We start from the raw sequence: 22,239 nt of genomic DNA, 5'->3' as shown, positions 1-22,239 counted from the left end.
CAACGCTCACCCGCACCCGCATCCACCCTCACTCCCACACCCCGCGTGAGACATGCCGTCCAGGCCGTCCAGCTCGAATAATACCTGGATTATGGAGCCCTCTCGGTCTGCAGAAGTGGGTGTGCCGCCCAAGTACCGACTACCTATCTCGCCTGCCCAGATGCTGCCTGTGCGCGCTCGCTGCCGTACCCGTGTCTGTACCGCTACCCGCAGATTGCGTGCGCCCACGCTCGTGGCCGTCGTACGCTTCATGTATGGAGTACACAGGCGGCGCCTAATCGGATGCCACGCCTGCAAGGCTGTTGCCCCACGTGCCTTGTAGCGTGTACCAAGGCCCTCGTGCGACCATGGCAAGAGAAGCGAAAAGAAGCAGAGAAAAAACCGTTGCGGTTCCAGCCATGTTGAGTCGCACCCACCCACCTCGAGCAAAACCCACTCGCACCGCCCTATTGATAAAACACCCCAGCCCGCAATTCCCGCGAAATGGCCCCAATGGATAATGCAGGGGAGGCGAAGGGGGTGGCAGGCGGGTGTGCATTTCGAAAGCAGACAAGATGCAAGTGACAAAATTGTTCGGAGACGAGACCGACAGTAGGCGGGCAGGGGAAGGGAAACAAGGGAAAAGAAGAAGAAGAGTGGGAGACGAAGACAGTCTGGTTGCAAAGAAAAGAGATTGCAAAACCGCCAACGAGAACAAGCAAAGGAATGCGTATTGAAACGCACGAGAGAGCTGCTCGCAAAAAGACAACACGCCAGAGACAAAGAGGCGACAAGACATGACAAGGTCCGCCAAAAGGCCTCCGCGAAGCCATCTCCAAGCGGAAGCAAAAAGACAAGCCGGGACGCTTCCCATCCCCCACGACAGTTTCCACGCCCTCTCATTCTTCTCCCCTCCTCAGCTCGCCGCTTGCTTGCCCACTCACCGGTCTCGCTCCCCTTCACAGCAGCCCTGCTCCGGGGCGCGTGCCATGGACAACGGCAGTCTCGGCGCCGACGACGTGTCCTAAGACCTCGACGCGGCTATCGAACCTGGCCATGAAGACGAGCAAAGCAACGACAACGCAAGTGGCCTTTTAAAAGCAACAACCGCGAGTGCGCCAATGTCTAAGCTTGCCGACTCCGACTCGACCGTCGACCAACGGGCCGAGATGCACGTTCGACACGTCTTCCAACACGGCCTCAACCTGTCGGAAGAGCTCGAGATGCTGCGCCACAAACTGCGCGTCCTCGACGACGTCGTTGATCACCACGGTATGGTCTCCATGTTTCTCACTTTCGGTCCGCCCTATCTGCCTCTGTCTCTCAGTTCTCTCTGGCTGTCTCGCCTGGTCTCCCGCTCTCACCCCCATGTGCGCAAGTGTGTACATGTACGGGCTGATGCCCTGTATGTGTGTGCGTATTGCGTATTTGCATCATAGGCTCCCCTCAATTGCTCTTTTTTTTCCCCCTTCCTTGCCTGTCAAGCCCCTGTCCAGTCCTGATACAGCCTTGTCCACATTTGAGCCCGGCCTCGATTGACACACACACACGCGCATATACACACGCTTTTGCTCCCCCTACCTTTGCCTTGCCTTGCCTTGCCCTGCTTGCCCTGCCCTGCCCTGCCTTTCCTTACCTGACCTTATTACTCCGTACGTACATGCATACACGCTTGTTTTGTACTAGACAGGCAGACGGACAGACCATACCAGACCAGACCAGACCAGACCAGACAAGATACCGTACATAGTGGTAGCGCTCCGTTCATGCCCTCACATACCACTACTTACACATACATACGAGCCGCCATTCGCTTTCCGGTCCGGCAACGGAGCCCGTGTGCTGACTCGCAAATGCTTATCAGGCCCGGCGTCGCGCGTAACCCCCTTCATGTCCGACATTGAAGAGGCTCGCGCGATTCAGCACCGTTGCGAATGCCTCGAGGCTGCTTGTGTTCGAGATAGTAAGCTGAGACCAGACCCTCCTACCGCTACTTGATTAGCTAGCTGCCCATCTCCCGTTCTCCACGCAGCCCGCCGCCGCCGCCACCAACCCGCCTCATGCAAGCCCCCAATCCATTTGTCAAAATATACTGCTGCTACTCCATGCTACATCTGCCTTGTACTCCATACATCGTCAGGCCCAAAAACAACAAGGCCGGGTCCTGTTGTTAGTTCGCCTTGCCCAGACGCTGACCTTTTCTCTCCCTCTCTTTTGCTCCCGCCAAATAGACGTGGATGCTGTCGAGCCCCTGAGAGGCTCTTCGCGATCGGCGCCGCCAGGGTTCGGCTCTTGGCTGGACAAGCATCTGGAGCTCCACGACCCTGTCCTCCGGGCCCAGCGGGAGTGCGGCAGCGAAGTTGTGTCCAGCGCTTATCCGCTTCCCTCTCTAAAGTGCTGGGACGACCGGTGCATCCACTACGTTTACGGTTTTCTCACCGAGCTTGATCGGAGCAGCCACGCCCGAATGCATGCCTCTCACGCAAAGAGAGACTCGGAGCTCTCTGCCGCCAGCTCGTCGCTGTCCTCGTCGTCGGTTCTCGCCTCTGGCCTTGGGCGCGGTCCGTATCTGTCCAATGCCTCTGAACCGTTGGGCCCGTCGCCTCTCATGCACCTTCCACGCCCCGCCCTGTCCTCCAAGCTCCCTCCTCTCAGAATCCCGACGCCGTCGACCGAACGGCGAGACTCGCTCATAACCTACGCATACTCCAGCCGCTCCGCCGCCCCGAGGAGCGCCGTCGACGCCGATGTCGAGCCCCTCCTCCCGCCATTGAAGAGGAGCAGGGTCGGCAGCTTGCCTCGTCTCGAGTCCATCGGAGAGCTTCGCCTCTTTCACGACCAGCGGCCATGCCTCCGCTGTAAAGTGACCAAGAAGGAGGTGGGACACCGCTTTTCTTGATTCATTCTTTCTCCCAAACTCTGGGACCGTTCATCCGTCGAGCGTCGACTAACTTTGTGCTTCGTCTCTTGTCTGCGATCCAGTGCGATAGAAACCAGCCATGTTCAGCCTGCTCAAACCTACCATTGATAAGTTCCGAGGACCATTGGGCCGTCATTGGGTGCTTCCGCAGTTCCCTCAGCGCCTTTACCGACTATCTACTGCCAGGTATAAACGATTTGGTTTACTCTTCTTTTCTGTTTCCTTTCTCCGTGTAGCCTCGATTTGCACCTTCATGTTGTTATAGCTGTCTTGTTTCCCCGTTGCGGCCTATGCAAAACCGGAAAGCTCCAACGCATATATATATATATATCTCTAACAACGCCGGGCAGGCTCTTCTTTCTCACACGGACACACCCAAACACCCACATCTTCCACGTCTCCCACACGACGACAAAATGTGAACGATTATCTGCAAAGAACGTGTGCTTTTCCAGCGCACATTGGTGAGCACGTTAGAACATGTATGGACTATAGGGATGCCTTTTGGTGGTCCGGACAGCAAACATCTCATAGAAGATTTGATGGACATCATGAGACGCAACACTTCACCCAGGATATGGTCAACCGCCCTCCACCTATTCTCTGCGCCTTGGCTGCGAGCTGGAATTGCCAGGAGACATCAGGTAACCCGCTCGATCTCCTGAGATATACCGGATATATATCGCCCTCTCGCGAGGTCGAGGAGTCGCAGTACCCGCTTTTATACCATGCAAAGGTCCTGCTCCGTGAAACCGCATTCTACTGCCTTTTCCACCCCAAGCCCGTCCTTCAGCTGGATCCAAGCTTCGGATATCAGCCTCCGTCAGACCGCCTGGACTTTACCGGAGAGCATAGCCGGCTTGTCGAACAGGCCATGGTGGCATTCTTGCAGTCTTTTGAGACCATATCTCTGAGAAGTTCCCCTCTCCCATCGAAGGAATGGCTGGCCGTTTTTTACTCTTTGTGTATCTTCAGCATAATTCGCACCTTGCTCATGGACCTCGCCTCAATTTCCTTGCTTCCTTATCCCGCATTTCGACATCAAAGTCCACTCAGAGACAGCCCTCAAAACACCATAGACGGCGTATACAAGGCCTTGGTCCATTTGTTCATCACGAGTGGGCCGATGTTGACGGACGGCTCCCCCAGCGATGTCCCACAGGAGGATGTTCCCGTATATGAGCTCACGCGCCGCATCATGCGCATGGATACGTGGCAGTCCCGAAACATTCGCTCCAGCGCAGATTTCCTCATGAGTCTAGGAAGTGGAACTAAAGATATGTTCGGATTCAACGGCTTCATCCGTCCCGGACGGCCACACGTTGCCCCCATCCATGATACTCACCTGTCAACTCCCCAGTCCATCTCGGCGCGTGAGCCGCGGTGGTCATCCGTGGGGAGCTCTGCATTCCCTCCCGCACCCTCCCACAGAGAAATACTACTTGGACCGCGCCCGGAGGCGTTGGATGACGCAAACATCAGTCGTGGGGGGGGTTCGTCTTCCTTGAGCCAGCCGGTCCTAGAACATGTCGGACGTGCCAGGAGGCACACGGTTGCAGGGGAGACCACGAACACATCGAGCCCGATCTTCGGAAACCACTTGACCCCCATGAGATTCAAGCCTGCCTACCAAAGACCACCCCTACGGCGCGTGTTTTGCCGCAAGTGTAATGAATATCCCGAAGGGTTTCGCGGCGAGCACGAACTGAGACGGCATACAGATGCTAAACACGCCGCGCTCGTAAAACGATGGGTTTGTTGTGAGCCTGAAGGACAAGGCCCAGCGTCCCCGCAACCTGCCATTCCCCTTTCGAGCTGCAAGGCTTGCGTTATGCAGAAGCACTATGGCGCCTATTATAATGCAGCGGCTCATCTTCGTCGAGCTCACTTCAACCCCCACCGCGGAGGCAAGGCCAGCGGGGATTGGCCGCCCATGTCCTTGCTGAAAGACTGGATGCGCGAAGTCAGGCAATCTGTGGCGGAGGTGGGCGGCGATGTGGACAATGACATGTCGAGCGACGGCGAAGAGGAAGAAGACGTGAAGCATCCTACCAGAACGATACCTCTGGCGGCTATACCGCCGGCACCTGTGATGGAGCTACCGCCGCCCATCCCAATCGTCAGCTCACACTTGTCAGTATCATCTGTCAGCTCCATGACGGTATCTCCGAGCATCATGGAAGATCAGGTGCCGTGGGAAATGATCTCGAGGAGCCCGGCCGGCCGGTTAGCGCCGCCGCCGCCGCCTCCTCCGCTGTCACTGCCGCCACCATCGTCCCAGCCGCCGATCCCACACCACCTATCGAGACCTATACCGACACCGCCAGCACCCGAGAACCGTAGCAGGTGCCCGTTTCCCGATTGCGGGCGCGTGTTCAAAGACCTGGCAGCTCATATGCTCACGCACCAGGAGGAGAGGCCTGAGAAGTGTCCCATTGAATCGTGCGAATATCACACCAAGGGCTTTGCTCGCAAGTACGACAAAAACCGACACGCGCTTACACATTACCGAGGAACCATGGTTTGCCCATTTTGCCCCGGGGTCGGCTCAGCCTATGCAAAAGCATTCAACCGAGCCGATGTGTTTAAGCGCCACCTTGCTGCAGCCCATCAGGTCGAACAGGCGCCTCTGCATAGCCATACGACCAACAGAGGTGGCCGGCTTATCACGCTGTCTGCTAATTCAGGGGCCAGCGCCATCTGTTCCATTTGCAACAACCGCTTTGCCGCACCGCAGGACTTTTATGAGCACCTGGACGACTGCGTGCTGAGCGTCATCGTTCCGGCGGGTACCCGAGCGGCCATGGAAACGAATAACGATGCTAACGACGAAGATAAAAAGCCAATAAGAGGAGGATCTGCTGGGGCCGGCGCCGGAGCCGGAGCCGGGGTCGGGGCCGGGCCTGGTACAACCGGAGAGCGGACAGCTGGGAATGGAAATGGAAATGGGAACGGGAACGGGAATGGGAATGGGTCAGGAACCATTGACGGTACACAGGGAATGATTTACATAAGAAGAGCGAAAAAGTCTGCCCGGATGGAATAAGCGCTCTGATCTGTTTTCTTTTGCTTTCTTTTTCTTTTTCTTCTATCTTCTTCTTCTTCCCCATTCTTGGTCTTTTTTCCTCTTTGTGCGATTCCTTGGAGTGATTTCTCATTACCTTTTTTCTCTCTTTTTTCTTTACCCCTCTGGTGAGGGCACATGAGCGACATTTGTTATTATTTTACCTTTTTTCCCTTTGGGTATACGAGTCATGTCACCAGCACCCAGCATCTACCTCTACATACCCAACCCTCACGAGTGCAGAATTTCCGGTTATGGGATATTGCGGGCACCTGTACAACAAACGAATCATAGCGTAGCGATGCTCGGTCTACTTTGAAGAAGGCGAGCGGATGAAAAACAAGAGCGTATGTCGTTTTGCCAGCATTTGGATAGTGTTGCTGTGAAAGTAGGATGTCTGACAGCTGCAAGTCAGGCTAAATGTACGGAACAGTCCGGACTGTGCACTGTGCGAGGCAGCGTAAATGCTTGTTATACATGGGTTATGACTGAGATGAGCATCAAAGAGGGATGCAACAGACAGTGTAACAATGTGCTGTAACAATGCCAGGATGTCAAGATTGTACCGCATGCTCCGTATTTACGGGATTCTGAAGAGTTGCGGAGCGGATTTAGGTGGGGCCCGGGCCCGGACTTAAACCAACGCTGCGCGTCGCCCAACGTTGCGACATCAACAACGCCTCGGCAGCTTTCACGATGCTCGTAGTTGTTTGACGTGAGAGCATCATTTCACGGTCCAAGGCTGTAGCGTATAGCATCGAGAGCCTACGAAACGCCATGTCAGACACGACAAGCCTAGAGTCGGAGGCTACGGAGACGTTGAATGCGGTGAACAGGCGGAGATTGCAGAACCGCCTGAACCAGCGGGCGAGCCGTAAGTGAACCATGTCAACTGCCCATCTATCTATCTAGCCCTACTCTTCTCTTTGGTTGACGGGAGCTGATGAATGGGGGCGGGGGAAAGGCATGAGAAAGAAGGAGCTGCAGAAGCAGCAGCAGCAGGACAAGAATCAGGTTAGCAAATGGGTCTTTTATGTAGACCCGAGAACGGAGGACGCGCAGCAGGACGGGCGGCCGCTGGATCGAAAGCGGTATCAATGGCGTCTTGCGCAAACGCGGCCGGCGTCGTCTCTTGATGAATGGAAAGAATCCGGATCCGAGTTGGCTGTTGCCAGCGGCAGCTGCCACAGCCCAAGTATCAGCGACGTGTTCCTCTCGCCCAAGTACCGCGACGAAATGTTTCGCTTCTTTTGCAAGTTGTCGACGACCGAACGGGGTGTCTTTTACCGTCGGTTGTACGAACTAGTTACTCGCCATGTTGCGCAGCGCACGCTGGATAGTCAGCTCCTGTTGTCCGTGATGCAGTTCAACGTTATCCGGGCCGCGGGGGTGAATGCTGCGGCCATCGGCATCGGGATGGATCTCATGGCCGAAGATGTCATCTCGCCTTTCTACGCCGGCGTCGGTACTCAGCTCACTCTGCCTGGCAGTACTACTACATATGGCAAAGAGCTGCAGCATCTGCCGCCGAACCTGCAGCCAACCGCGTTGCAGAAGCTGGTCATCCACCACCCCTGGATTGACGTCTGCGCTCAGCCTTCGTTGCGTGACGCGCTGCTGAGGAGATTGCATAATCTAAACGAGGATGAGTTTTGCCATCACTTGTTTCTACAACATGGCGAGTCGGACAAGGACGGCATGATCGGGATGGTGGTGTGGGGAGAGGCTTGGGATGCCGCGTCGTACGAAATTTCGGCCACCATGGTACGCAAGTGGCCGTGGATAGTGAACGAGTGCCCGGACATTATCAGGACGACGAATTACTGGCGGGCAAAGAGACAGGAGGGTCCATTGAAGATTCTTTGATTAAGATACGGGATATGGACTCTTCTTGATTTCTATCGACGAAAGGATTGTATATGAGAGGTGGGGACACAGAGCCTAGACGGCAAAGGGCTCTCCGATGAGCTTCTCGCTGAGTTCCCACAGCTTGGTCCAGTTGTCTCGGTTCAAGATGTGCGACGTCAAGTGATCCTCAGCAGGGGCATTCTGGTGCAGGTAGGCACCGTGGGCCTCCTCGATGGTGGGATCAACCATGGCCGTGATGAGGTTCGACGCGCCCTCAGATGTGCCTGTGAAGTTTGGTATGTTATAGGGGCGGCCGTCGAGATCGTGCATTGCTGTTCCAGTCAATTTATCGGTCAAGAAGGGAGCACGAGGGAGCACGCTTACGTTCAGTCGACTTGCGCAGCACCTGAATCTGGGCGAGGAACTCGCCTCCAAAATGGCGCTGTAATCCCGTTCGAACAGCTGTTGGATCGAAACGCGGCTGATTAGCCACGGCTCACCAATTGTCTACTGGAGGATACATACCACCGGGGTCGACGCTGAAGACGCGGATGCCTTCTCCTTTGAGCTTCTCGCCTAGGGACTTGGCAAAGATTGTTCTGGCGGCATTTGACTGGCCATAGGCGTCGAGGGCGTTGTATGTCTCACCGTCCTGTGGAACGGCAATATGTCAGCAATCGGGGGCCATTTCTACGTGTCCTATGGAGGAGGACAAACGCCGTAGTTGATGTTGTCAAAGAAGACCTGGCCTCTTCGCACAGCGGAGCTAGAGCAAATGACAATGGAGGACTTTGGCCCCGCAGCCCTGATCTTGGGCAGCAGCTCCTTGACCAGCAAGAAGTTGGCCAGGTAGTTGACGCCAAACTGCGACTCGACGCCGTCGGCCGTCTTCGCGTAGGGGGGCACCATGACACCCGCCACGGCGACGAAGTGGTCGAGTTTGGGCACGTCGTCGAGGTCCTTGACGGCTCTGCGGACGTCCTTGAGGTCGGAGAGGTCGAGCTGCAGGAAGCGAGTGGAGACGTCGGGGTTCTTGGATTTGATGTTTGCGACGACGGGCTCGACGCGGGACTCGGAGCGGGCGGTTAGGATGATGAGGGAGGGTTTGTAGGCGCTGATTTGGACGGCGAGTTCGCCGGCGATGGAGTCGTTGGCGACGCCGGTGATGAGGATCGTCTTGTTGGCGAGGGAGTCGCCGTACCTGCTGAGGACGAACTCGGAGGAGAGGATGAGGCCGCCGTCCCAGCTGGGCATGGTTGCCGTTTGATGGATGGGTTTTTTTTTTTGGGAGAGGGTGATGAAGATAGAGTGAAAGGTGTTGGAGCAGGAGAAGATTGAGTGCTTATTTGAACAGTGTTGTCTGGATGTGGAAGACAAGATGCCAACCTCATCGATACTTATACTCTTCGACTTACACGCAAGACACACAAAGACATGAAAATCCTAATCCGACGCAACAGCCTCGCCCATATTCCCATCCCAACAAGGCTAGCCCTCCAGTCATCAACATGCACTCCATCTCCACACTTCACACAAACACACCGGCTTTAAGCCTCTATGCCCAACTATCCTCATCAGGGGGTTGTTGCTCTCATTTTGGGTTTGTCCAACGTTGGTTTTTCCAATCACGATCTCCGCAAATCCCGAGCCGGCTCCCGATGCGTCTTTACCGTATCGAGTTAGTCTTGTGTTTCTGTATTGAGTTAGAGCGGCTGTCAGCATTCGGGAGGACGCGCAATTTCCTCATGAGGCAAACCAGTTAACCACCCTAACCCTACCTGGGCAGATGTGCTCACCCACTAAAATTGCTACCTGTTTTCGACAGCGCCGCACTAACCACTGAGTACATGATTTATAGGGAAATAGCTGGGAATTTAGTGTATCTTTTTGTAGACTAATCCTTCAGGGAAACTGAGTGTTTACCCCTCCAAGTGCTTAGCAGCTAGTATTACCATTTTAAAACACTACAACACAACGCATTTAGTTATAATAAAAGTATAACTAATACTCGCAAATATATTACTTAAACCTCCCTTAATTAATATAAAATTTACATTAGCAGATGCAGCTTTTAATGCTTTTTAAATTTACTGGCGTAATAAAGGGTTTATAATTGCTAAAATGCGCCCTTTGTCCTATAAAAACGGCCAACCTCGTCGTTATGATATTGCGTGTGTGTGTGTGTGTGTGTGGAAGTCGCGAGTATAAATCTCAGTCTCCTGGGCTACGCAAATCAACTACGAGACGCACAAGCTGCCCGTTCAAGATGAAGATGGTGCAAAGGAAGGATTGTGACAACCTCTGGGTCCCGGGAATCCTCTGCGGCGACCACAATCACGAATCCAACCCGTCTATCAGTTTTCCTGAGTACCGGTAATCTGCCAATGATTAAGCGTATGCGTAGAGACGGTCATTAGATGAGCAATAGTTTAAGTAATGCTATTTAGTAGCTATTTTGCAAAGAATAAAAAAAAAACACATAATTCAAGTCTAAAGCTCACCTCAGCTTTTTACTAGACAACCGAGTGACTATTGCAGCTCCTTTGATTTTTGATGTTTTTTTTTTCACGTTGATGTATGGTACCTTATCTTCTTCCTCCTGTAAACAGTAGTCTTCCCACAACAAACAACTATTTAATGCGCCCCGAGAGCCCGTGTATCGTGCGAGCTAGGCATACTACCCTTGAGCAAAGTAACTTCTGATCTTCAGAGAGCCACAAGGCCCCAATAGCCTCATACTAAAGTACCGTGAGAAGGAGGAACCTATTATATAGAGCCAGTTTATCGGTATGAAAAAAGAGAATATCTAGCGGAAGCTGGAGAATAGCGGCGCCGAGGGTTCTTTAGCTGTCGTCTCTGTGCTAGCAGCGGCCCTTTGCCTAGTAGTCGAACGTAGAACTCGTAAACAGAGCATTTGAAAATGTCTGAAACTTGAATCCTCAAGAAGAGAAGTTGATTGTGCAACGCCAGAGAGTGAATGAAGACCAAACTTCAACCCCAACTTGTAACCGTTCGCCATACACTAGCTGTAAATCCATTTCAAAGTTTCTTAATACTAATGCGTATCGGTGCCGGCTCGAGATGATCATGTATTGGTCTCTCTCCACTTGCTCTGGCGCCTTGGCTGCTTTCCTTTCCTGTTCGGGCAGTGTTTGTTCTCGTGGGCTTTGATATTCGATTTATTGGGGTCCCTCGTGCCACAGCCGTAACGGCAGTTGTATATTACCCGGCGGTAATTTGGTATAGTCTCGGGATGGTGAACTTTCATGTGTTTCTGGAGATTGCTGGCCTGGCCCCGGCGGCCGTTCTTTCCGATTTTAAATTTTGAATTGCAAATGGCGCAGCACATTGTTCCGTCCATCAAAGCCCTCATGGTAGTCAAGCCAGGTGTAGCTGTGGTCACTGTGGAGGATGAGATGGTAGTGGCAGGTGGTGAAGCCGTCAGATGTGACGACACACTGGGCGACCCGTTCTCTGGATTGGGCGGCATGGGGGCATTGGTAGGTAGACTCTCTTGTATCGCTTGCTTGGTTGATGGACTGCACTCCGTCAAAGTAGGTCTTTTTTCACATGTAAGGGTAGGACGCGTGTCACAAAGGTATTGTTGTCGTAAAGTTTGCAGCCGATGAGAGCTTCCGGATCCACGGTCAGACAGCCCGGATGTCTTTATGAGAGGCTCGACTATGTCTCGTAGGGGCATTAGAAGGTGCGTGGGGCTGTTCGCCATTGTATGGACAATTGTTGCGATTGGAATTCCCCAAAGATGGGAAGCAATTTCGAAGAACAGGGGTTGATCATCCGGACTCAAAAGAGAAGCCCATTGTGGGATGTCATCAATGAATCTACATTGTCGGTTAGACGTGCAGCTTAAAAACAGTAAAGGATTCTAGTCTGCTCACTCTTTCTTCGAGTACCCTAGGTTTGAAGGTGGCACAACCGACTGCATTGCATTTGCAACCTGCAATGCGTTGACGATGTCTGAGAGGTTACGTGGCATGTAGCCTTCGCAGATGTCCCGAATCGCACGTGTTCCGCTCCTACAGACGGACTCTCTGGTGCCGATCTGATTCGCAAATGCCATGGCTCCTGCAGAAACGCCCTGCATGGTGCTTGCTCCGAGCAGTCTTTGGTATGAGTTGGTAACCTTTGCGAGTAACCGATGGGCCACGGCTCTACGTTGTTGGGCCTCGCGTCGTCTGATAACAGTCAGTAGTTGGGATTGGGAGGGCTCATTAACGAAGTGCAAAGAGTTATCTAGCGCTTTGATATCCCAGTCGTCAATCTCGTCGACGGCTTCGTCCAGAAGGTCGAGACTTGCAGACATAGAGCGGGTTTGGTTGAAAATGTCACGACGATGGGTGTCTGTAAGAATGCCGCTTTCATGTAGAGGATCAAAGTCCGAGAAGGCAGATACCGAGCCTTCACGGAGGAAATGACGGACAAATAACTCGAGTGCGTCGAAGCTGCGTCCCTCTCTCCTATCCTGGTTGAACTTGGCACTCATTTCGGGGCAGCGAGGTGCTAGACGCTTCATGCTGGTTAAGATGCCAAAGTATGTGATGATGAGGCGGTTACGCAGCGAGGTGATTGCGCGCAACCACTGTTTGAGGTTGTCTTCGTAGATTGTGACGTCCAATGAGCTCGGGGTCTTGCAGAGGATGAAGCAGATCTCGAGGTCTTGGTTTGGAGCGCCCTGGATGAAGCGGCCATTGCCGCATGAATGAGCCTTGAAAACCCTTCCTCTTGGTTTGGTCAGCGTAATGCGAAATAGAAAGCTGCAGATGCCGGAAGAGGAGTGTTCACCCTCCCAAGAATTCGGCAAAGACAAAGGCCTTTCGCCGGGATGGAGCCAAATGCTCCAAGCTCATGGCGGCGACAACGGCGCGATGCCACCAAATGGACGTGTATTATGTTGGCGGTCGGCCAAGAGGCAGTCTGTAAAAAGCAAAATGTGAGTTGAGTTGAAACCGAATTCAAGAGCGGCACGAGCCGGAGAGAAGAAGGAGAATCTTATACTCTGCCCCGACGGCTACATGTATGACTTTACGCCCACCCATTGGGCTCGTCACCATGCATGTACAGCCTTGGATTGAGCCGCCCCTAGAAGTGTTAGGAATCGGTACCAGCCTTCGAGTTCATCATGTTAGTGGCCGCATCGCGCTTTTAGGAATCTATGCAAGGCGCGCCAACTGCAGCCTAACAATGTGTACCTGGGCAGGCGGCGTATCACGAGGCTTGACTGAGACTGACAGGGGATGCATTCCTCAATCTCCAAAACTGCCCGAACTTGACAGGGGTCCATGTCCAGTAGCAATCCGGGGATTGTTAGGAATCGCACGCATCAAGGGAGGCGGAAGCCTAATGGCTACATGTACTCCGTACCGAACCTACCTATCACTAGGTATCAAAGCACAGGTCAGCATCCTTGGATCTCCAACAAATAAACATGAATGTACCCAATTCTCCCTTGCAAAGAGGCATAGTACCTAGGTAATGCATATGCTGGCCGCATGGCTCTACCTCGCAGCACGTCTTCCTAACTTGCCACTGCCTGCTGCATCTCATTGGCCTGGAGTATCTGGGCCGCCGCTGCGTTCCTAACAATTGATCCCCAGCTCTCCAACGTCGCCAAATTCCTAACTTATACAATGCTTCACTGGATTCTCCCATCGTGGAGGAGCCCCACGTTCATCTCATTGCCACGTCCTAGTGATTCTCTCAGCCGCCTTCCAGGAACCCCCATATTCCTAACAACATGGAATCTTTAAAGGACGGTACCGCCATTTCCTTGAGCGGTCATTGAATTATGAGACTAATCCCATCTACACGTACCCATTGTCTCAAGAAAGATCAACGTCAAATATCCAATTCTCGTCATGTCTTCGTCATGGCATGCTGAAACAGAGTACCAATCCGAGATAGCACGGATCAACCTCCGTGTAGTCATGTTCAGCCATGGCAACTACCTTCTCTATCACGTTCCACTTCAATCTTCCGACAAGGCAATTGATGCCATGCTCAAACTCAAGAGGTCTCTTGTAACCTCTCGTGGATGGTGGACGGACAATTTAATAAAGGTTGTTCCCTTTCTAACGCCGGTAGTTTATAGCGCGACAATGTGCCCAGTATGTGTTTTATCCTCGCGTTTTTAAACCCGATATAGTCAACTCATAATTCGTTTCTAGGTACCAATCGAGGTCATCTCTCAAGATCTCCCCTGCATCGTTGACATTGGAGCCGAATATCGCTGCCACGTTCTAACAAAGGCTTTGCATAATCCCCGAGAGTTCCCCGCTAGGTGCGATTTCATCACCTCGTATCGCCGTTTTACAGCTCTCGTCGAGGCGCCTGGCACTCTTCGTGCTAGAGATGTGTTATCAGTTCGCCTGGAATTCGACAAACTGATTCTCTCAGCGTTTGTTTTCTTATCCCTCATCTTATCCATCATCTGTGGAGTCGTGGCTGGCTTTTGTTGGAAGAGTTTAGATACTGGGCTGGGTGTGTTTGGTGCTGTCATCGGCGTGGATGGCGTCGTGATGGGCATTTTGGCCTATTTGTTAAGTTAGATGTTGCTTGCCAAAGCGAGCGGTATCACGCTACAAGTCTGTTTGAACAGGAAACAATGATGTGTTCAAGGCAACTACATGTCGGTATTTAATATACCACGTACTTAGTAGGTAGCTGCAAATCGAGGAATGCCTAGTAGTGTTAAAATATATGCCTATCCTGACCTGGATTATCGCCATACTCTCTACTACTGAAGCATAAAACGGCTGGTGTTTACCTATACGCGGCACAACCACAACTTAAGATAGTAGTATCACAATTTGCATTCGCTATACCGATAAATGGGTCAAGATGATCAATGAAAGGTATAAAGGAACGATGAACAAATCGAAACCGCCACGTTACTCTGCCCCAGTAGATAGCTTCGACAGAAGCTTGCGGAATTCGTCAATATCTCCTTGCAGCTCACGCAACCGCCCCCTATTACCAAACACCTCCCCAACCATCTTCAAATCTTGCTCCATTCGCTCAGATTTTGTCGTGCCATCGAGCACCTGAGTCCCGCCCAAACCCAGAATCAAGACATAAAAGGCAAGTTCCTTTTCGATATTGAGCTTCAAAGCTACGGACTTCAAGATGTCCGATGCCAGAACCTCCGGGTTGTGCCTGAGCATCCAGTATGCCTGGTACGTTATGCCTCGCCCTGCGCAAAATTCTCGCAGGCCAAAGTCAAAGCCTGTCTCTTTGTAGAAGCGGTTCTGCACGATGACGGGCTTAACCGTTGCGTTGGCATACACCTCCTTAAGCTGGGGCAACTTGAAGTTGGAAACGCCGAGGGAGCGAATCGTGTGTGGCACAAATGTCTCGAGGACTTTCCAGGCAATCAGGTTGTCGTCATCGTTCTCAAATGGTACATGGAGCAGCAAGGAATCCAAGTAATCGACTTGAAGGTGTTCAAGGCTCTGTCGTACTGACTCCGTTATCTGTCCCTCAATGTTTTGGTGAGGATTGAAGGGGATCTTATTCGGATCGTGAGCCCAGACTGGCGTGAACTTCGTTTGGATCTAAACATGGTGAGTAAGTCGATCTGCCAAAATCAGAAATAAGAAGAAGAAGAAGAAATTAAGGTACAAAAAGATTGCTTCTGTTGATGCCAGACTTGAGGGCCGCCGCAATTCCATCGCCCGTCAGTTTCTCGTCGTACGCCGTCGGGTAGTTGGCCGTGTCGATGCAGGTGAAGCCCTTGAGCACAGCCGTCTCTGTAAGATGAGCAGTCTTTTCCTCTTTCCAGGCGGTTCCATAAAGGAGAAGCGGGATTGTGAGTTCCATGACAGCTGAGAGTGATGAATTGTTTTCTAGAGAATGAGAAAAATCCCCAATTGGTGAAGAGAGAGACAAGGGAGATGGGAATGCTGTTGGTTGAAACCATCCGTGCTGGCTCCTTTGATACATGTATACTGCAAGTGCATGCAGCCAACACTTGCATAGATCAACACCTTTATGTCCTCACATCGGGACAAACAATTTCTCCTTCTGGGCTTTATACAAAACGCTGTACGTGTCCCTCGGTGACATCCGCATCAGGTCCTCAATCAAGCAATCTCACTTTAACAGCACCCTTTCGCCCTATTCTCTACATCACGGCAAAGCTACCGATATGCTCGCCCTCACGCTCTTCCCTCTCCTTGCAGCCGCCTGGCAGATACCTCTTTTGCCTCCAGAATCTCATCTTTGGGGATTACGAGACAGACTCGTCCACGTCCTGCCAGAAATCGAAGCCCTCAAAGACATCGGCGGCACGACTGGCATCTCCATCGGCGTCATGAGCCACGGAAGCGTCCTTCTAGAAACCAACCTCGGCTTCGCCGACGTCGAGCACCGTCTCGTACCAAACTCCAGCACGAGATACCCCGTCGCGTCCCTCACAAAGGCCTTTACCGCCGTGACGATCGCGCAGCTGGTCGACGAGGGTCTTCTCAACTGGGATGAGCCCCTGACCAGCTACATCCCCGAGCTCTCGTTTGAGCAAGATCCATCCCTCGCCGGCCAACTCTCCCTCGTCGACATCCTATCTCACCGGACGGGACTTGTTCAACTCGATAACCTCTGGCTAGGCGCCAACAGCCAAACCTTGGTGGCCAAGAACTTTACAGTTTCGCTGTGTAATCACTTGGCACCCATGTATCCCGTGAGATCGCAGTGGCTCTACAACAACTGGATGTATGCGCTGGCCGGCGAGGTTATTGAGAGAGTTACGAATCAATCCTGGGGCCGAGTGCTCTCTTCCCGAGTGTTAAACCGGCTCCAGCTCTCACATACCACAACCATCGCCTCTGAGATCCCACCAGACTCTCTTGCGCTGCCATATGTCGTCCTCGACGACTTGACGCCAGTACGCGTTGCCAGTTTCGACCTCACCGACGGCAGCGCCTTGTCTACCGCGGGCGGCATCCGCAGCACCGTCGGCGATCTTCTCACCTGGGGCAACGCCCTCCTTTCCGTCTTCCGCAACGGCGAGACACCCCTCGCCCTTCTCGACACCGTCTTCGCTGGCCGCAGCTTCATGAACAGCACCGCCACACCGGACGAGCTTTACACAATGGGCTTCGTAAAAGTCATGACCCCGACACAAATCGGCACCTTGGGTCCCAACCCCAGCCTAGTCGACGCCATGCCCGTGATAGGGACCAACTCGAAGCCCCAACAAGTCTTCTATCACAGCGGCGCCCTCCCTGGTTACAACCACTGCTTCATACTGGTCCCAGAGTCTCAGTCCGTCATAGTCGTCCTATCCAACTCCATCTCCCAAGGAGAAACCCCCTGCTGGATCGCCCAATCTCTCCTCCAAGCCGTCTTGAACGAAAAGCACCCCCTCAACATAACTCAATACGCAGAGCAAGCCGCCTCCAAATGGAGAACAATCCACCAAGGAATCGAACAAGCTCTCGAAAAGGGCCGCAAGCCGAACTCGCCAGAACCCATACACAAGACCCTCCTAGGCAAGTACTGGCACAAAACCCGAGCGGTATATCTCGACGTATTTCAGCAAGACGGCGCCTTGAAATTCAACATCAACGGCAAGCCAGAGTAAGAGCACGTCCTTTCACACTATAGCGATGATTCGTTCGTCTTCTTGCCTTCGGCCGACCAGCGGATTCGCAACGGCCTGTTCCTCTACGGCCCCCCCTCGTGGCTTTTGCATTTCAGACAAGACCCGAGCGGAAGCTTCACGGAGATTGTGTGGGATATGGGCAGCCACACACCTTTTCCAGAGAAGTTTACCAGAGAAGAGCCCTAATGTCGAACTCGTTGCATATACAATTTGTGGAAGAGGAACGGAAATTACTGAAGAATGGTTATTAGCCTGCACGCTTCCTGTTAAAGAGCGAAATCTATGGGATATATAGCGGACCTACTACATGTAGTCTACAAGTAAATAAACAGCCTACAAGTCATAAACCACCCTCTAAAGGCACATGCCATGTGGCAAGCGCTGGGTCCATCACATCAAGACTTCACGAAAACTATTTGAACATCACCATTGATCAGCTCCTTGTAGATTTGGACACTTTGATTGTGTTTCATTGCTATATATACTCAATATAGCATATCATAATCATGCTGCTCAAACAAGCATACCCTCTAGATAGGGAACAGTTTTTTCATCAGGGAATCTCATAAAATCCAAAAGTGAGAGTCTTCTCTCAGCAAGGATGCACAAAATTGCATCCTTCTACTTCCAGAAACCGGATATCAGGTATAACAAAAAAAGAAAAGAGAGTAGATCTCTACCCCCCAAAGCAAACTCCCCATATGCAGATTACGCGTTAAGAATAAAGATGTAGTAAAAAGATATATAGAACAATAGTCTTTCGGAGAGAGATAGGTGTAGGGTTGCCGACTTTACTCGGAAGAAGCCTCGTCGCTGACAGTCTTCTCATTCAGGACACCGCCGCTGGAGCGCGCAGCGGGGCTGGAGCGCTTGAAGAAGGCGTGAATCTCAGGAGAGAACTCGCCATCATCAGGCATGCCACTGTGGTCAGCCTCGGTCTCCTTGGGTCCACGAGCAGCCTGGACGGCCTCCCACTCGGCGCGCATGTCCTCGACCTTCGCCTTCCAGTCCAGCTGGGGATCATAAGTCTTGGCGATGCCACGGAATCTCTCCCAGAGGGACAGGTGGTGAGGGTGGACGGCCACACCGTGGTACTGGTCGGCCTTGCCGTCACGGATGTAGCGCCATCGTCGCTCCTGCTCCTTGAGGTCGAGACCGGTGGTGTCGGGGAGGAAAAGCCAGGTCAGGAACATGCCAGCGAGGCCGAACCACGGGACGACGTAGAATCGGGTCTGGATGTCGATGTAGTTGTACAGAATCGAAGCAAGCAGAGCACCAGCCTTTCCGAGACAGGCAGAGAAACCGTGGGCAGTGGCTCGGATGGGGGTGGGGAAAACCTCGCCGGCAATGAGGAAAGTGACGGAGTTGGGTCCGAACTGGTTGAAGAAGGAGGACAAGAAGTACATGGCCTGGAAAGCGTGGATACCGGCGGGGCTGGTGTAGTACTCGTACTTGAAGGCGGGGATGACGAACATGAGGAAGCACATGAGGAAACCGATCTGCTGCATCCACTTGCGGCCATAGAGCTTGTTGTCGATGAGGAAAGTGGCGCAGTAGTAGCCGGCCAGGGAGACGACAATGTTGACCAAGCTCCAAGACCAGGTGGTCAGGAGGGAGTTGGGGTTGTCGGAGATGACCTTGATGAACTGGCCCTGGAAGAGCTTGTTGCCGTAGAAGAAGACGTCGTTGCAGAACCAGGTACCGGCGGTGGCGAGCAGACGGCCACCGAAGTTAGTAAAGCAAGACTTGAGGGCGGTAACATCGTAACCGGTGACGCTGGTGCGGCTCTTGGCCTCGGCGAGCTGCTTCGAGGCGTTGGGCATCTTCCACGTTCTGTGGTAGACGAGCCACAGAGTGCCAATGGCGGGGAAGGCGAAGGACAGGCGGAAGGTGAACTGAGCAGCCTCCTTGGTGTAAGGGGGGCCGCCCTTGCCGTGGTTGAAGATGACGAGCAGGACAATGAGCAGAACCTGGTTGACGAACTGGCCCCAGCCTTGCATCAGGAAAGCCATGGTGACACGGCGACCACGGTGCAGACGATCCTCCTTGGTGGAGAGCTTGCCGGCAGTGACGGCGCTCTCGAGGGAAGATGTGGCAGTGATGGGATATTCACCACCGACACCGAGGGAGTAGAAGAACAGCGACCAGGCGTAGCAGATAACCCAGCCCTGGAGGGTGTTGCCCCAGCTGGCAGTGAGCATGAGGAGGCCGATGAACATGACGATGGCATCCTGAATGAGACCCCAGCGACGGCCAATCCAATCACCAATAACCTGTATAGAGAGAAGTCGTTAGCGTCATACGTCTTCTTGGTGTTCTAATTTGGCTAATTTGCAGAGCACTTACACCGACAATGACCTGACCAATCATGATACCGACAACTTCCAGATAGGTGACGGCGGCAATCCAGTTGGGATCGCAAACGGTAGGGTTGGAGCCCCAGCACTCGGGCCAGACCTGGCTGAAGAGAGGAGCCAGGTTACCGATAGAGAAAAGAACGTAGCCTTCCAGACCAAGACCGGCACCAGGGATGACGGCATGGCGGAAATACCAAGAGACGGGAGACAGAGGGTCCTTCTTGATCATGGACCAAATGGTGCTCAGCTCCTCGCTGGCGGCCTGTCGGTCGACGGCAGAGACGAACTTGACACGCTCGCCAAAGGGCAGATCGGCCCAGTAGGTGCCGTCGGGAGTGTAGCTGTCATCGGGACGGGTGACATGGCTGAAAACACGGCGCTCATCCGCATCGAGAGGGTAGTCATCGCGGTCGTCGCCATCCCCATGGGGGCCGTGGGGGATTGGGATTTCACCGGGGACCAGGCCGCCCAGGTGGTGGTGCTCCTGGCTAGCCATTGCGACTGATATAATGCAAACGGCTTATGCAGTGCACAGTAACAGGTGTTCGGAAAATTATGCTGTTCTCGTCCACAAAGCAATCTGATTGGAGGGGGAGCGCAAGACTGCGGGGAGAAAGTCCGAGAATAGAGAGGGAGGGACAATGCCCTAGCAACAAATAAGGTTGGGGGGTTGCTTCGACCGCGGCCACCACACCAAGAGATGAAGATGGGGAGGAAGAGAAGAGGAAGAGGGAACGAGGGAACAAGATTGACGGGACGCAAATGCTTTATTTGTTTGTCGAAGTCACAGTCGCCAGGCGCTTTGTCACCCTTGATAGAGAGTGCATCAGCTTGGTTCAAGCTAAAGACCCGCGAAAGGCAGTATTTTGGAAAGAATTTCAATATCCGCCATGAGATTCACGGTTTAAGCCGCATTCGACGACCGAAAGACAGCATTTCGGCAGCCAGTCAGATGCTGAGATTTGCCATCGTGGGCGAACCTTGGACCTCGAGTGGCTTTGGCCGGGGGCAGACTCGCCTGGCCCAGCTGCTCCATTCCGTCGTCCGCCTCGTGGTCTTTGGGACGCTCCCCACAAGCTTCCCACACACCATGACCCGCTCGCAGTATCACTAAACCCTGTCGACGGTCTCTTTTGTCGTGTGCGCAGTCCATGGCCCGTAATAGGTGCTACCTTGTAGGCCGTGGCGGAAAGCTCCCTTCGGTACAGTATGCCACACATCTAGTCCTTCGTCCTCGCCGTAGCGCAGCTCGAGTCGACTTTGACATGCGCACAGGGGACGACGAGAATTCGCCGTAGTCCGGGAGAGACATGGCGCAGAAGCCATGATCTAGAGCTTTACCGCCACCATCTAGACCAATCGGTTCTGTTGGCCGTTGTGGCGCCTTTTGGCTCGTCGTAGTTCGGAGAAGGCTTTTGCTAGCTGATTGCTTCTCTCTCTCTTTTTTTTTCTTTTTCGTGTCCTTGCCCTGTCGCTTGAGCAAGATCTGCTGAGAAAATCGGGCCATCTCAACCCTCGCCTCTGAGCCTATGACGCCTCTGCAAGGCTTGCTTTGGCCACCTATGCAGGGCATTCGGTCAGGGTTTGCGTCCAAATGCTGGATAGTTTGTGGCCGTACGGAGTACTGTAGGCATAACCATGTTTCTTCGGTAGCCAATCTGGCATCCATACAGCCGCACTGCAGCAGGTGGTGTGCACTCTCTCGAGCCTCGGTCAACGGATCCAAAGGTTCTCTGCCTGATACGATCTTCATGTACAAATATGGAGCATCAGTACACACAGAGTCACTTGGTGTTTTGCGCATGAATTCCGCGGTGGGTGGCGGGATTTAAAAAAAAAATTGAGACAACGTCCTCATTGCGGTGGCACAGAGGGAAGAAGCAAAAAATTACAGCACAGATGCATGGACTTGATGCACACAGTTTAACATCCTTGGGCTGTCAGGCTGCCGCTGGACAAGCACTGCAGCGTCTCTATTGGCGAAGCGCATGTCTTTTGTCAGCATCTTAATGGCACCCAGTCGATACGAAGGCAAGGGCGTGGTGCGTCGTCCCTTCCCGGTTGGCGTTGCTGCTGCTGCATCCGGATAGAACGGCACCTCAGACAGTCAAAATCCGTGCCGATCTTTCCAAGAATTATCGGGCCCCCCTAACAAAGCAAGCAGGTGCTGTGGCTGCACCTGGCACCGACAAGAGAGCCTGGTGAGATGCTAAAATTGCCCAAAACAAGACTCTGAATTGCTTCGTTTCGCCCTCGACGATGAAATGTGTTTTTTTCCATCCGGGACGAACGTCGTCCAATGTCTCGGCACTTGCAGCCTATCAGGTACCGGCTCTGCTTGGCGACCGCTCTTTTACGTCACGCAATCCACCTCTGCCAAGTACGACCAACCGAAGTGGGAAAGTTGTCGCGTGAGTCAAGTCCAGAGTTCGAGACTTCCCCCTCTCGGTGT

At 53.1% G+C, this 22,239-nt stretch overlaps 9 protein-coding genes across 9 annotated transcripts; 5 read left to right on the top strand and 4 right to left on the bottom strand.

Moving 5' to 3' along the window:
- Nucleotides 1–776: 776 nt before the first annotated feature.
- Triagg1_6233 (uncharacterized protein) lies at nt 777–2,878 on the top strand (the record flags this gene model as incomplete). Its single annotated transcript, XM_062900835.1, has 5 exons — nt 777–1,000; nt 1,052–1,251; nt 1,307–1,384; nt 1,844–1,942; nt 1,986–2,878. The coding sequence occupies 5 exons, from the start codon at nt 777–779 to the stop codon at nt 2,876–2,878; spliced, it is 1,494 nt and encodes a 497-aa protein (XP_062754779.1).
- A 598-nt stretch (nt 2,879–3,476) lies between these two features.
- Triagg1_6232 (uncharacterized protein) lies at nt 3,477–5,945 on the top strand (the record flags this gene model as incomplete). Its single annotated transcript, XM_062900834.1, has 1 exon — nt 3,477–5,945. One exon carries the CDS (start codon nt 3,477–3,479, stop codon nt 5,943–5,945), a length of 2,469 nt encoding a protein of 822 aa, XP_062754778.1.
- Nucleotides 5,946–6,740: 795 nt separating this feature from the next.
- On the top strand, nt 6,741–7,829 carry Triagg1_6231 (uncharacterized protein; the record flags this gene model as incomplete). Its single annotated transcript, XM_062900833.1, has 2 exons — nt 6,741–6,837; nt 6,904–7,829. The coding sequence occupies 2 exons, from the start codon at nt 6,741–6,743 to the stop codon at nt 7,827–7,829; spliced, it is 1,023 nt and encodes a 340-aa protein (XP_062754777.1).
- A 75-nt stretch (nt 7,830–7,904) lies between these two features.
- On the bottom strand, nt 7,905–9,065 carry Triagg1_6230 (uncharacterized protein; the record flags this gene model as incomplete). Its single annotated transcript, XM_062900832.1, has 4 exons — nt 7,905–8,143; nt 8,196–8,273; nt 8,337–8,463; nt 8,529–9,065. The coding sequence occupies 4 exons, from the start codon at nt 9,063–9,065 to the stop codon at nt 7,905–7,907; spliced, it is 981 nt and encodes a 326-aa protein (XP_062754776.1).
- Nucleotides 9,066–11,128: 2,063 nt separating this feature from the next.
- Nucleotides 11,129–12,679, bottom strand: Triagg1_6229 (uncharacterized protein; the record flags this gene model as incomplete). The annotated part of the gene is made up of 4 exons (XM_062900831.1): nt 11,129–11,350; nt 11,548–11,653; nt 11,711–12,553; nt 12,615–12,679. The coding sequence occupies 4 exons, from the start codon at nt 12,677–12,679 to the stop codon at nt 11,129–11,131; spliced, it is 1,236 nt and encodes a 411-aa protein (XP_062754775.1).
- A 1,008-nt stretch (nt 12,680–13,687) lies between these two features.
- Triagg1_6228 (uncharacterized protein) lies at nt 13,688–14,377 on the top strand (the record flags this gene model as incomplete). Its single annotated transcript, XM_062900830.1, has 2 exons — nt 13,688–13,936; nt 13,997–14,377. 2 exons carry the CDS (start codon nt 13,688–13,690, stop codon nt 14,375–14,377), a joined length of 630 nt encoding a protein of 209 aa, XP_062754774.1.
- Nucleotides 14,378–14,719: 342 nt separating this feature from the next.
- Nucleotides 14,720–15,647, bottom strand: Triagg1_6227 (uncharacterized protein; the record flags this gene model as incomplete). Its single annotated transcript, XM_062900828.1, has 2 exons — nt 14,720–15,382; nt 15,450–15,647. 2 exons carry the CDS (start codon nt 15,645–15,647, stop codon nt 14,720–14,722), a joined length of 861 nt encoding a protein of 286 aa, XP_062754773.1.
- Nucleotides 15,648–15,975: 328 nt separating this feature from the next.
- On the top strand, nt 15,976–17,409 carry Triagg1_6226 (uncharacterized protein; the record flags this gene model as incomplete). The annotated part of the gene is made up of 1 exon (XM_062900827.1): nt 15,976–17,409. The coding sequence occupies one exon, from the start codon at nt 15,976–15,978 to the stop codon at nt 17,407–17,409; it is 1,434 nt and encodes a 477-aa protein (XP_062754772.1).
- Nucleotides 17,410–18,221: 812 nt separating this feature from the next.
- Nucleotides 18,222–20,283, bottom strand: Triagg1_6225 (uncharacterized protein; the record flags this gene model as incomplete). Its single annotated transcript, XM_062900826.1, has 2 exons — nt 18,222–19,703; nt 19,777–20,283. 2 exons carry the CDS (start codon nt 20,281–20,283, stop codon nt 18,222–18,224), a joined length of 1,989 nt encoding a protein of 662 aa, XP_062754771.1.
- Nucleotides 20,284–22,239: the final 1,956 nt, after the last annotated feature.

The sequence above is a fragment of the Trichoderma aggressivum genome (assembly GCF_033847375.1).
Source record: "Trichoderma aggressivum f. europaeum strain CBS 100526 chromosome Unknown scaffold_024, whole genome shotgun sequence".
NCBI lineage: Eukaryota > Fungi > Ascomycota > Sordariomycetes > Hypocreales > Hypocreaceae > Trichoderma > Trichoderma aggressivum.
The sequence above is the reverse complement of the archived record's forward strand: the minus strand, read 5'-3'. Positions and strand labels throughout refer to the sequence as shown.